Source organism: Dermacentor variabilis, chromosome 3 (genome assembly GCF_050947875.1).
Source record: "Dermacentor variabilis isolate Ectoservices chromosome 3, ASM5094787v1, whole genome shotgun sequence".
Lineage (NCBI taxonomy): Eukaryota > Metazoa > Arthropoda > Arachnida > Ixodida > Ixodidae > Dermacentor > Dermacentor variabilis.
In genome coordinates this window covers 96,410,213-96,425,049 of record NC_134570.1, presented here as the reverse complement: position 1 = coordinate 96,425,049, position 14,837 = coordinate 96,410,213, and the positions used below count along the sequence as shown (strand labels likewise).

General features: G+C 44.8%; 1 protein-coding gene across 4 annotated transcripts in view; it reads left to right on the top strand.

The window, feature by feature from the left end:
• The window catches only part of Set1 (SET domain containing 1), a 54,193-nt gene extending 39,861 nt beyond the window's left edge, over positions 1–14,332 (top strand). For all 4 annotated transcript variants that reach the window (XM_075685993.1, XM_075685991.1, XM_075685992.1 and 1 more), the window contains one exon: positions 13,821–14,332. In XM_075685993.1, coding sequence (XP_075542108.1) covers positions 13,821–13,994 — 174 coding nt within the window. In that variant the 3' untranslated portion in view covers positions 13,995–14,332. The remainder of the gene's footprint in view (positions 1–13,820) is intronic.
• Positions 14,333–14,837: the final 505 nt, after the last annotated feature.

Genomic DNA, 14,837 nt, shown 5'->3' with positions numbered 1-14,837 from the left:
TTCTTGAAGGCGACGGTGACTTGTCGTCGGCTTCTGCTCATTTTGAAGCAAAATGTGAAAAAGCAGCCTTTAACCAATATAACTTTGTGACAATGTGAAGGCAAATTGGCGGTGCCACAATGTTGCCACGACGTGCTGCTGCTGATGGCGATGGCGAAGGCGCTTCTTTACTTAATCCGCCCATTGTTGCAAGACTTCCGTAGTTTTTCCGCCAATGTCCGGTATATAAGACGAGAGAGTTGACTTTTTGCAATAGTTTTTTTTTTTTAAAGTTCGACCTATATTCCGGTTTTTGCGGTATCTTGCTTTGGGTTTAAAACCGTGATCTGAATGTGATGCGCAATCTGTTATCTAAATGTTACACTGAAATTTGCAGCGAGCCGAAACCCTTGGTAAAAGGTCATTGCTGAAAAGCAGTTGTCATCCTTTGATGAATAGCCGTGCATACTCGAGAAGGGACATGGGCTCGAGAGGAGGAAAGAGAACAGTGGTGCGAGACAGTCGAACAGATTGATCTGTTACCACACTGCATGCCTGTGTGGAGTTGCTTGCACAAGTGCAACTGAGTGATTCCACAAGAGATCAAACATGCATGTCCGCTTGATATTTTTGTTTTACCTGTTTTTTTTTATGTGCCGTGTAGTAATATTCAAACTGCACGTAACTGGAACTTTTATTCTTTAAAAGCATTCCCAGCAAGCCAGAAGAATATTTGAAGGTAGCAGCGCGAACGTCCTCCTATTACCACAATATTTTCCGATTTCATGGCTGAAATAAATTCAAACTAAAATGTTGCATCGAAAAGCTTTTTTGCTCATTTTAACACGCCTCACAGTAAATTAGCTTCATGCATTTTTTTTTATGCTGTCTGTGGTATTGCTTCGACGGGGCGGTCAGACGGGAGACCTATGGTGTGAGGCCTTACGGTCGGGGCGCGAAGCGCCGCAAACGCCGGACTGCTCTAGTCTGGGACCAGACAAAGAATGTGTTTATTCCAGTGAGGGGAGAGGAAACATGGCACAGTGTTGGGCGCTAGCAGTCCTAACCATTCAAAACCAAAACTGGGTATCGAAACAGGATATCACACTGTCCACAAACTAAAAAAAAATTTTGAAAAAATTCCGGACATAGCCTAGATCAGAAAAGTTTTATAACTTTGATTCGTCTCGGTGCATTTTCTATTTCACATAAACTTGAAAAAAGTCTCAAACATAGAGCGATCTCTTTGCAACATTTATGCAAACTTTTTATCTTCCTACATAAAACACAAGCGAACAAAAAAAATAGTTAAACAAGTTTTTTAATAAAAAAACTCATATTCAAGAAACAAAATAAAAAAGCTCCAGTTCCAATTTTTGAAAAATGTTTGGATGGAAGTCCCCTTATGTCAGGCAAAACATGAGTACGATAATACATTTCCTCATTTAGTTTATTCACAAAATATAACGGATCAAAGTGGCCCATACTGAGCGTGCTGGCTTCACTACCTTTACTATCAGTTTGCATTGTATGTAAATCTAGTTCTAACTTTGCACTGGCAGCTTGTTTAAAAAAAGATGTCAGATGTTACAATAAAACCTCGTTAATTCGAACTCGGTTAATTCGAAATCCCGGATAATTTGAAGGTTTTCTGTGGTCCCGTATTTTCCAATGTAAATTTGACCGCTTAATTCGAACTAGCGGCCTAGGCCAACCCAGTTAACTTGGAGATTTGGGGTGCTGTGCGGCAATTCCCGATCCCCATTTTACAGCAAGCCCGACAAAACGACGGCCATTCGGAGCTGCGAGGTGATACCACATAGCAATCGCGATTATTTATAGATGAAGCACCCGACCTGTAGTACCGCTAGCACAAAAATCAGTCCACGGTACGCCCCGCGCACCGCCGAAACGCACGCCTGCAGAGGAGAAGACGTTCTTCACTGCAACGCAGCGGGCACACTGGTTTTTGTCACGTGCTCTCGTCCCCTACTCTGCACGCTCCTCGCAGTCGCAGCAGTTGCAGTGTCAGCGCGTGTTCCGTGCCGCTGCCACTAGCTGCCATTCGCCCATTCTCTCTGCGTGCCTGCGGCGATCTGTGTGCGCGCAATGCCGGTCTGTGCCATTTCTTTGTGTGCGGTGGTTAGGGGTGTTGAAGCTAGCGTGGTGTTCTTTTTTTTTTTTTTTTTCTGAACTGTGCAGAAGCACAAGTTCGTGGCCACAGGCAGGAATTTACTCTTCGTTGTTGATAATTGCCCGGCGCATGGTGAAATCCCACAGCTGAAAGCTATCAGGATAGTATTCCTTCCTCCGAACACCATGTCGATCTCGCAGCCAATGGACCAAGTCGTCATTCACCACACGAGGAAGATTTACCGCCACCACCTGCTCAAGTGTATGCTCCTTTGCTACGACAACGGCAAGGAGCACTCCATCGACCTCCTCGGGGCCATATGTCTTGTTCTGTATGCATGGAAGCAAGTGGAGCCCATTAGTGCACGCTCCTGGGCCAGTTGGTGCATGATGAACTTGACAAAAAGGGGGTACCAGTGAAACACAAAGGACACGCACACAAGGGAAAGCCATTAGACATGGACAGATGCTGGACTTTCAACTCTACTTTATTTAAATTTACATTGCCACACATAACCTCCGATGCATGCGTATCTTCAACTCCTCCCAAGACATGTGCACAAATGTAAATTTTTTATTAATCGTATTTTACCTACTCGATAGGTAAGCGCGTTTCTTGTTTGTTAATCATAAAGACGTATCAGTGACACAAATTCCTTTCTCATTTCCAATGTGAAAGGCTTCCAAGATTTCGCGTTCATATCTAGTCTTGCCCTTCCCTAAAATGGTCACACGACTGAACAATGGCGCACTTTTTTTGCTATTATTGCAGCGGCGGTAATGAACCGCCAAATTACTTCCTTCGTCCCCTCTTAAGTATAGGCTATGTTCTTCCAAGCGCTTATTAACACACCTACCTGTCTGGCCTATATAGACTTTACCACAAGCAAATGGGATGCGGTAAACAACGCCAGTGTTGCACTTGATGAAGGGTGTCACGTGTTTTAACTTTACAGGCCCCTCTCTTCGTCCCCTCATTCCCAATCCTCCTACACAAGCTAGCCAACCTGCAAGGTGCAGAAAACACCACGCTTACACCTTGCCTTCCTGCCACCTTCTTAATGCTGTGGGAAATTTTATGAATGTGTGGTATTACTTCTAGTTACTTTCTTCGCTCTGATGTCGGTGACTTCTGGCTTGCTAGACCCTTTACTTTCCACAAACCGGCTTCAGCAACAGCCTTAATGACTGAGAGAGGGAAAGCTGCTGCAAGCAAGCTCTCAACCTGCTGTTTCAGGCTATACGTCATGCGGTGGCAGCAGCTCTTCTACACTGTGTCCAAAAGGCGTCCAACCGCTACACCCCTCTTGACCCGTTTAGACTAATTAGAATCATGAGGCATTAGCAGTCCAGGGCGAAAACATCCAGCAGACATGGTCATTGCCATGAAAGGTTAGTTGTAAGTTGAGGAATCTAATTCCTTTGTGATCCGGCAGTTCGTAGGTGAAATTCAAACCGCGAGAACATTCCTTAATACCAGATAAAATGCCCTGTGCTATACTATCTAGTATGTCCCCTGGTAAAAGCCTTAAAAAGATAAAAAAAGTTGTCAACGTATCTAAACACATGGACCACATGATCGTTGTTCAAGGATGTGACAATGAAGTTGTCAATCTTGGCCAAGAAAATACTGCATAGCACTGGGGCAATGCTAGACCCAATACAAATCTTTTTCTTTTGTAAAAATATGCGACCCTTAAACTCGACCAGGGTGGATTCTAAATAACAGGACAGCAATTCAAGAAACGCTCCAATGCTCATGCCTACTAGGTTTTGAAAACGAACCTCCCCACTAAATTCAATCGCTTCATGCATTGCCACAAACAATTCATCAAATAATAAGTGTCCTCTATGTCTAAGCAAAAAGTTGTTGCTCCAGGTAGGCCGTCCTTTTAAAACCTGCTTCGACGAAACCTGCCCAAGCAAGGAAGAACGCCGGGTTGCTAGAGAAGTGCAACCGAGAAATGTTGGCTAAGGCTGTGGACAAGTGTAGTAATGACCGGCTTCAACTCTTCTTCACGGCAAAGTCCCAGAAGGTGGAATGTCTACTCAGAGCTATTGTGACAGAAAGTGGATCATGGCAAAAAACAATGAGCAGCTTCCTTCAGCGTCATTTGAACACCTTAAAGCCAGCGGACCCGTTCGCCTTCCGAAGTTCAGCGAGCTTGGTGGAAGTGTTAAAGGACGGCCTACCTGGAGCAACCACAGCTTTTTCCTGAAAAAAGCAACTACAAGTAATACCATACATTCACAAAATTTCCCACAGCATTAAGAAGGTGGCGGGAAGGCAAGGTGTAAGCGTGGTGCTTTCTGCACCTTGCAAATTGGCTAGCTTGTGTGGGAGGATTGGAAACGAGGGGACAAGAGAGGGGCCTGTAAAGTTAAAACACGTGACACCCTTCATCAAGTGCAACACTGGTGTTGTTTACCGCACTCCACTGGCTTGTGGTAAAGTGTGTATAGGCCAGACAGGTAGGCGTGTTAATAAGCACTAGCAAGAACATAGCCTATACTTAAGCGGGGACCAGGGAAGCAATTTGGCGGTTCATTACTGCGGCTGCGATGAAAGTAAAAAAAGTGCGCCATTGTTTGGTCGTGTGAACATTTTACGGAAGGGCAAGACTAGATACGAACGCGAAATCTTAGAAGCCTTTCACATTGGAAATGAGAAAGAAATTTGTGTCAATGATACGTCTTTATGTTTAACAAACAAGGAACGGGCTTACCTACCGAGTAGGTAAAATATGATTAATAGAAAGCTGACATGCATGCACAGGTCTTTGGAGAAGTAGAAGTCGCGCATGCGTAGGCTGTTTTCACACGGTAATGTATCTTCGATCTTCGAGGTGTTATCTATGCACATGTCTTGCGAGGACTTGAAGATACGCATGCGTCGGCAAATTTCAATAAAGTAGAGTCAAAAGTCCAGCGTCCGTCCATGTCTAATGCCTTTCCCTTGTGTGCGCGTCCTTTGTGTTTCGCTGGTACCCCCTTTGTTCAAGTTCAAGTGGAACCCACTTTGATCATGTGATGTTTAGAACACGCTGGCTTCTTGAAGGAAAGCACTGTCTAGGCTGATGCTGACTATTCATGTGCACTTATGAAAAAAGAGCCGAGTATTGCGACCGCATCAATTTACTCTGCGCTGAGGATAGCGAATCCGGTGCAGTCGGCTTTGCCGAGTATCTGAACTTTGAAAATGATCAACAGGCGTGCTACTCAGACTTGGAGAATGAAGCTACCGCTGATGCGATCATGTGCGATGACATTGACGGCGACGACGCTAACGAGCCTTCCCGAGTACCCGCTCTTAGGGAAGCTATCGGATCGCTGAACGTTATGCGCTGTTTTGTTGAGTGCCACGGTGGAAATTCTCAAATGCTGCACGTAGTTGGCCAACTAGAAAATCTGACCCTTGGAGCCTCGAACTACAGGACACGGCAAACCAGCATCTCTGATTACTTTAAGTAATCCAAAGGTCGCCGAATAAAGGTAGCGCATTCCTGCAGCGAAATTTTTTGCCTGGGTTGCATTTTTTTGTTTATTCGGTTAATTAAAAAAACCGCTTAATTCGAAGATTTCTTGCTGTCCCGATGACTTCTAATTAATGAGGTTATACTGTATTTGTGTCTACTTGTGTGGGGGTGGGAGGCTGCCGCCCTCTTAAGTGCTAATGCGTACTGAGTTAGCAGCCTGAAACCTCAGTGGGCATCGCACTTACTCCTCCATTATTCGTTTGTCAACAGCATGCGAGACACCACGAGTGCATGTTGTGGCTCACTTTACCAAAACCCGCCTAGTGCACACAGTTAATCACCTGTAAGTGGCGCCAAGGCAGCTTAATCCGTAAGCGCCAGAGTGCTTCCATAAACAGGAGGTGTGCCATTATGGAGGAGATACTTCACTGCCTGCTCCCCATCCCCCATGTGCAGTGGACACTGGAACTTTGTTCTGGACCATCGCGTGCGACTCGCACTGTGCCTTTCTAAAAACTTAGATCTCAGTCATTTTCCGAGCCGTTTATTTTGTTTCTTGTTATCACTTATTTTCCGCATCACTCGGAGATGACGTCTTCCTGTCTTGCCTCAACCTTCACCTCTGCGTTTCAGCTGTCTGAAGAAGTGCAGTGTAGCATGACTGAGCCAAAGGCTGCCGAAGTTGCCTAGTTTATGATGTTTTGTCAGTACCTTGCTGACGTGCTTTCACATGCCGAGAACAGCACAGGCCAATGGTGGTGCCAGATGGACACTGTCCTTCAATATCGAGATTGGCCCACACATTTTCACAGTGAAAAGCTTTAGACGGCCTTGTTAATAAAACGTCAAACCGTGGGACATTCTGGAGGCTCAGTCACGACAGCGGCACAGAAAAAGGCGACAAAAAGTGTGGTGCTGTTGATTACAAACATTTCGACTTGGTCTAGCTATTTTCTACACACGATGCACATGGCTCATAGTTCGGCCCGAGTATTGTGTGCCAATTATTTACACGTTCACAAGAAGATTACTAAGAAAAAGAAATTTTCGTTGCGTAAACGTTTTGGATGTTGCCTCCCTGTGGAAGCTACTGCCAGAGGCTAAGGATATTCTTGACACTGATGAGGTCTGCCAGGACTGCTTTACGTGCCTGAAGGAAATCATGTCTTCATCGCGATGAAGCAGACGAGGCATTCCTTCAGAAAGAAGAAGCAATTGACGACTTCAACAGGTACGTCTACCTTTCTTCTGATATTTCGCCATTGAAGCCACCATCTTCCATTCACAAATGCAGCAGACGATCTTGCGGAAAGAGAAAACGGACCAAGATTGAAAGCGTTGTGGTGATAAAGATACGCTCAACTTTAAGTGCTGCGTACGAAAGCGTCAGTACACCTGAACCATCTGTGACAGAATGTCGTGCATGCGTTGGCTAGTTGAATAGTTTGAAGCAAGCATACGAGGCTTCAAGGTCCTCATGAGAGCGCCTCCATCTCTTAACCATCGTGCCACCAGAAGTTGAAAACAAACGCCTTCAAGAGACAATCCCAGCTGTCACAGGTTACATGCAGAAAGGCTCGAAATTGGTGTGAGAAGCATGGAATGTGGTCAGATTTTGATCCGTACACGAGGTCAAGGTTAAGTTCATCAGATGTACCAGCTGCACTCGACTACTCCACCAAGGATGAACTTGGGTGCTCTCGGCAGAGCTTGAGCAAAGACGTGTCAGTCATCACGAACTGCCAGATAGAGTACGTCTCAAAGCAGTTCATGACACGTTCTATCTGTGAGATGTTCCAGATGTTCGAAGCTGCTCACCCCGAAAGTGCCATCACCCTGTCAAAGTTTTACAGCCTGCGTCCAAAATGCATGCTGCTCGCACCACAAGAGGTTTGTGTTTGTGTTTATTGCGCAAATGCCAACCTTTGTCTCCGTGCTTGGGAATGTAACCGGCATGGAAATCTTATTGGAAGGGTTGAAAGCATAGTGCCTTGGTGGCTCCCCAACCACAGATTGTATGTTAGGTGAGTGCGAGCGCTGCCCATGGAGTGAAAGTCTCACTTTGGCCAGTCTGGGAATGGTCGACGAGGATGAGGTCACATTTGCTTGTTTGCGAAAGCGGTGACTTGATCAAGAAGACATTTCCAACCCCTTTTCATGAAAGAGCTTGGTAAATGGGTGGCCAAATGGATTCCTCATGAATACATATGCTGCACTCAAGCCACGGCTATTGATGAGGCAAAAAAGTGCGAGCAGTGCAGAAGCATTGTTCTGTATTTTGATGTTGCAGAAAACTGGACTGTCCTTCGCTCGAATGAAACACAGTCCATTGGGACAAGAAAAACATCTCCATTTTCGCCTGTGTCGCCATTACAAGGAAAGCAACACACAGCTTTGCTGTCATAAGTGATGACACGTATCACGACGCAGCACAAGCCTGCTGCGCCCTAGGTAGAGTACACAAAGTTTTAGATGAATAAGCACCCATCTACTGTCACGTAACATGCATCAGCCATGGCGCAGTGAGCCATATTAAAAGCAGGTACCAACTGCATGAATTGTGCCACTCAAAGTAATATGTCCACGAGGTAGATATTTTCTGATACCTGGCGTGGGAAGTATGCCTGTGATGGTGTGGGTGGACTTCTTAAGCACTACACTTCCTGCACAACATGAGGTCTGGAAGCACCGCCTCCATTCAGTCTTGGCGCTTGAGATGGTCTCCCAACTTAGCGGCAACCTCTAGAATGTGGCCCCGCTTCATGCGCCTGCTGCAGCCGTTGAGGAGCATCGTCAGCAGAAGTCACCGGAGTGGAAGTCAGTGCCGTGCCGCCGGGCATTCAGTCATGGCATGTGTGGATGTGCGCCCACGATCAGTCAAGCGGTCAAGCGCTGCCCATTGCGAGAGCTGCCGCCAGCCAGCCGATGGTGATTGAACCCTTTTAATTATTAACTGCAATAAACACGCAATAAATTTGTTCGAGCACCACAAGTAGTGTCGAGCTTGTTCCCTCTTGCGTCCCAGAAGACAAAGCAGAAAACAGGTTCTCTGTTCTTACTGCAATAAAAGAACCAGGTAAACCGTCCTTCATTTGTGGCAACCGTTTCCTTGTCTTTATTTTTTTTTTAATAGAATAATGTGAACAAACCGGAACGAGTCATCACGGCACTAAAGCCAGCACACTCATCATGGGCCACTTTTGTCCATTATAATTTGTGGATAAAGCAAATGGGAAAACGTATTATTGCACCCACATAAGAGGACTTGCCCGACATAAAAGGACTTCCATAAAAAATTTTTTCAAAAATTGGAACCAAAGTTTTGTTTAATTTTATTTCTTCAAGATGGTTTTTTTTTTTTGAAAAACATTGTTCAACTATTTTTTTCTTCTCTCGTGTTTTATGTAGGAAGATAACATTTTGCATAATGTAGCAAAGAGAATATTTTGAGCTCAACACTTTCTCAAGTTTCCGTGTGAAATAGAAAACGCACCAAGATGCGTCAAAGTTACAAAATTTTCCTGATTTGGCCCCTGTCTGAAATTTTAAAAAAAATTTCGTTTGTGGACAGCATATAAATAAGCGTGGAACTCATTTACTGTGAAGTGTATCAAAATGAGCAGAAAAGTTTTCCGACACATTTCTAGTTTGCATTTAATTGGGCCGTGAAATCAGAAAATATTGTGGTAAGCAATAGGAGGACACTTGCGCCGTCACCTTCAGTTATTTCTTTCTTAGCTTGCTTGGAGCGCTCTCGAGAAAAAAAATTTTCGGATCTGTGCAGTTCCAATATTCCTTCATGACAAAAAAAAAGACACAACAAAAATATCAAGCAAACATGCATGTTTGATCTCTCATGGAATCTCCCAGCTGTGCTGGCATGCATGCACCGGTCCCCTCACAGTGAATCCTGATCGTTTCAGAACACTTTAGAAAAAATATATTGCTAAGATTGTGTGTTCTCGTTGTGTCCATCCATGTGCCATTCCAAAAATATTCGTTATGTCATGACCATGCAGGTACAAAAAGGCGTCATCGAGATCGCCATCATGAGGCATACTATTGCTGTTCTTAGTGGCATTTAAGCATTTGTTTGAGTGGCAATCTGCAATTCTTTACAGCTGCCAAGCTAAAATATTACGTCTGTTTTATGACTCACAGTTTATGATTATCATGAGGAGGGTGGTGATATACCTGTCATTTTATTTGTCAGTAGTTGATCATCTTAACATAGCTTAGTTGGTAAAGCACGACACTCAAAATGTGAAGGATATGGGTTCGATCCCGACTTGTGGCAGGTTGTCTTTTCGTCCACTTTCATTTCCCTTCACCTGATTATTTCTATATTTTAATTAAACAGCAATGAACCCTGTGGTTTCTCTGGCTTCATTGTCTGTCATTTCTTATGGTAGTGACCTTATCATCTATGGAGCTAAAAGGGTGCGGCTGACAGTAAAAGTGGCTGGTTTAATGTGACAATCACATTACTTCTTGTTTTCAAATTCTTCCTGATCAGTGCTTGCAAGGCAGTTTTCGTGCAGGCAGGTCATTAATGCATGGTGAATATTGTAATGTCGCAGCGTGTGTGTTTTAATTATAATGTCATTAAATGCACACCACTCTGAAGGTCACTCTGAACACAGTTGTTAATAAAAGGTAATTCTTGCTCATATAGCGTGACCCTCCCCCCCCCCCCAGAGTAGGCTAAATAAAAACTAAATCTCAACAATAGGGGTCATGGTGCTGGAAGACACGGGCAAGAGCGAGACAACAGGATGAGTGCTAACTTTCAACAGAGTGTTTATTTCCAGTAAACACCGTATTTGTAGGCACTCACACCGAGAAAGCTCAATCACCGCACATGAAAACCAGCCGCTTCCAGGAACGCAAATTCGCTTGTAGTCAGAGCAACTGAAGGGGAACTCAGCAGCCCTCGCTATCAAAGCAGCTTCAACAACTTCTCGCGAAACTTTTTTCTACATTTCTATACAAAACAGCACTTCTCAAACGAGGAAGAAGTTAAGAAACAGGATGGTACGTACACGGGCAGTTGTGACAATACGAAAAAGGTGCTGTATTTGCATTTCACATGCACTAAGGAAACTTGGATGAAAGGTTAAACAGGGTGTCTACCAACCGGAAAAACCGGGAATTCTCAGGGGATTTTGAGTAATCTGGAAAAACTCAGGGAAAACTCGGGGAATTTGTGCCTCTATCAGGGAAAATTAGCTGTAATTTTATTGAAAGGGTCGAAAGTCGCGGTAATGCTGGCTCGAGCAAGACAGGAATCGTAATTAATCGTCTTTGACGTCCTGTCGTCGGCTGGAGGAGTTTACAGTGTACAGTTAACGACCGACTTTCCGGATTCCCGATAATTTGGACGGCTTCGCGGAACCACCACGTACACCATACAGTCAATGTATGAGAACGTCTGAAATATCGGACGCAAGAACTCTTCGCCGTCCAATTTTCCGGACGCTTTGCCGTGACCGCAGGTCCGAAACAGCATTAATCAAAGCCACCACTGCTGCCATTTTGATTACCTCGCTGCCTGAAACCGGCGCTCTCGCTCGCAGATCCGCTGGCAGCCGTAGCCACCGCTGCGGCAGCGCTAGGCCTAGCTGCTTCGACGTTCGCTGTGAAGCTTCTTGCCGTTGGGTGCCGTGTTTTTTATTGAAAGAATTCGCTGCTGTCAGCAATGCCGCGGACTCCGTCTTTGCGGTTCTCGCGATTGGCTTAGAAGCTTGGAAAGTACGGTGCGTTGCATAATGCCGGTTCCCGAAAGTCAGCTTCGCCTCCGTACGGAAATGTTACTTGGTGAAGCATACGCAAAAGTATTGCAGCGAAGCGTAACAAGCGTGGGAAGGGGGCTATTGCCACGGGACACAGTATGTATTCCTTAATTATACACGCGTATTTCCGGTCACAGTATGAGCACCGATATGCCTACTACGTGTACCGACAGGCCTTCAGAGCGTTTTCGAATGTGCCTGTGGAGGCTTGAGCCCTTAAGGGCAGTAAAATGCACGTATTTATTTTTTTCCAACTGGCCGACTTTTCGGACGTTTTTGCGGCCCCTTAGGAGTTCGAAAACTAGGACGTGGACTGTGCGACTGACCAAGAAGATGCCTCAAATGGTCCGTGGGGCGAAAGAGTGACGGAAGGAGTACAAGAACAGAAAGCACCTACGCATTGAGGAATGAACGAGAAAGGAAGTGTGCTGCCGCCGTTTTGAAGGAGCTTGAGATCAAAAAACAAAGTGTTGGCTGATGCCGACATGCAAGTGCCCCTCATCCAAACCAAAATAAACTCTTTGAAGCAGTGAAACACAACAATGAGGCGTCGTGCGCGGGCTGAGAGTATGTCAGGACAGTTGAGGTTGACTTACGAGCTGTTGAGAGCGAATCTCATTTTGTGACATTTCGGGCCTCATTCCACTGAGCTTGCTATCAGTTGATAGAAATATTTCCTGTTCGAAAATATTTGCTTTTGTATGCATCTCCTTTTCTATTCGTATTTGAGACCATGTCCGACTCAATTTGCAATTTTTTCGAAGACATTCTATTTGCTGTGCATTTTACTAACCCCTCCCCTCTGTTCTCTTCTTGAATGACATGAAAACTACTCCTTAGTATTCAAATTGGATTAAGTCGTTCCTTTTTAATTTTTTTGATATGCTTACCAGAAAGTGACCGAATCGGGCAATATGGTTTCAGCTCGTCTTGACATAAAACAGTTCTGCATCACTCAGGAAATTTTGCAAAGGCACTCAGGGAAAAGCTGGAAAACTCGGGAAATTTGGAGATGTCAACTTGGTAGACACCCTGTTAAAGTAGATATAGTATTTTCCGCTCCACAGAAATTGCTCTTGTTATGCAGTGCCGCAGATCTGTTTGGCAAGACACGTGCAGGTTGTAGAAAGAATCATTGGCCCCCTCGTGTGTCATGCATAAGGAATGTGGTGTTTCACCTTCCGTTATCGTGTGGGAAGGTTTACATTGGTCAGTGTGGGAGATGCTTTAATGGTAGGTTAAGACAACACAACAAAAAATTGAACCGATAGTGGCATGGTCATGTGTCTGTGCATTGCAATGATTGCGAGTTTGAACTTTTGTTTGAGAAGTGCCCTGTTTGTGTAGAAATGTAGATAAAGTTTCGTGAGAAGTTGTTGAAGTTGCTTTGATAGTGAGGGCTGCTGATAACTACATCAGTTCCCCTTCAGTTGCTCTGACTGCAAATGAATTTGCATTCCTCGAAGTGGCTGGTTTTCATGTGCGATGACTGAGCCTTTTCGGTGTGCGAGCCTATAGATACGGTGTTTTCTGTAAATAAACACTCAGTTGAAAGTTAGCGCTCGTCTTGTTGTCTTGTTCTTGCCCATGTCTCCCAGCACTATGACCCCTGTTGTATCTAACCAACTAGCCCAAGCAACCATACTTCTAAATCTCAACCTGCTGTGATCCATGTGATGGAACTTGAGTTCTAGTTAACAGCGGTATGAGCCTCAAGTATACGTAGTGGTAACTGTGTGTGTGTTCTTTTTGTACAAAACTTCTGCTACAAATCTCAAATGTAGGCATTTTCATGGACTTTGTTGGTGTTAGTATTACAGTTCAAAAAGGTTTCTTTAGTACGAATTCAATTACCTTGAGAGCTTCGTGCTATATTGCGTGTGGTGAAGCCAGTTCCTTCAGTACGATTTTTTTTTTCAGCTGCTGTTTCACATCATCCCGTACATACTACAAACCATCTTGGGCTGTGGTTGTATGAAGCCACTTCATCATACATGGAGACATTTCTAGCAAGTTCCTAGCTAAGCCACCCTTTGTGGCTGCATGATATAGAGCTACATGCTCCTGGCACGCATTAAAGGTCCTAAACAATGGGTTCTCTTAAATTGGAAGAAAAGCGCTGTTGTAGTCTAATAGCTGCATAGAATAATGGGCTAGGAAGATGGTATCGTGCAGGCTCTCTTAGGTTGTCTGTATCAGTTGAACAAGTGCAGTTTACAGTTATGGTCACTAGTTCTGCTTGTAATTTCTTCTTCATGGTACCTCCAGAACCAACCCTTCTCTCCACTTCTTTTTTTTTCACTGGAACTCAAGAGCTTTACTGAAGCATTCATGAAGTAGAATTACTGCTGGGCAGCAAGCGAGTCTAGGAATCTTTCATGCTTTTTGTATTGCACTTGCGACTATAAACAAAAAGTTCTTTCTCCATGTTCTCATGCAGCCAAACTGCTATGCCAAGGTGATTACAGTGGAAGGGCAGAAGAAGATAGTCATCTATTCAAAGCAGCCAATCAACGTCAACGAGGAGATCACCTATGACTACAAGTTCCCACTCGAGGACGAAAAAATTGTGTGTCTGTGTGGAGCACCGCAGTGCAGGGGTTTCTTGAACTGAGCTCGCATCGGTGGTGTAGTCACCTTGTACAGTGTACAGCTCGTATCTCATCATCATTGCCGTCATCTTCATCTCCGTACTGGTTGTGTTGGGAAGGGGGAGGCCTGTGGAGCAGTGCAGGAATTCATGTTCCAGAGTCTTCACGAAACCTTTTTCCGGTGTTGGCATTGTATAGTCCCCTCTTGCCACACACACACACACATACATCATAGTGTACATAAGAGAAAGTCATATTGTGATGCATTAATGCCTGCCTTGTTTTTTTTCTGTTATTTCCTATGTACATTGGTTAAACTCTACACACTTGTAATAAACGGAATGATGCACTTTGTACAACACCTGTCGAGATGTGTTTGTTCTGGTGAAATGACACAGCAGTGAATAACATCTGGCTGCAATACACAAATGCTTGTAATTGGGTAGCTCTTCTACTAATTTATCTCTGCGATCCTGGCCACGGTGGCTGCATTTCGAGGTGGGCGAATGGTGCACGTTAAAGAACCCTAGGTGGTAGAAATTTCCGGAGTCCCCCACTACGGCGGGCCTCATAATGAAAAAGTGGTTTTAGCACGTACAACCCCATAATTTTTTATCTCTCTTTGCATGGCATGTGCTGCCTTTTCCACGGCCTGCTGGCGCCCCTTGGGGCACGCGTCGCATTTCCAGACTACACAGAATTTGCAGCCCTGCTCAGCTGGTCACTCTGCAGAAGCAACAGGATTGTAGTTCATTACAGAAATTGCCACAAGAGTAGATGTGCCGCACGACCTGAAAATGACTAGCACCAGGATGTCAGTTGCCCTGAATGCCAGCCAGCAGAGTTTCTGCACAAACGCCTGAGCA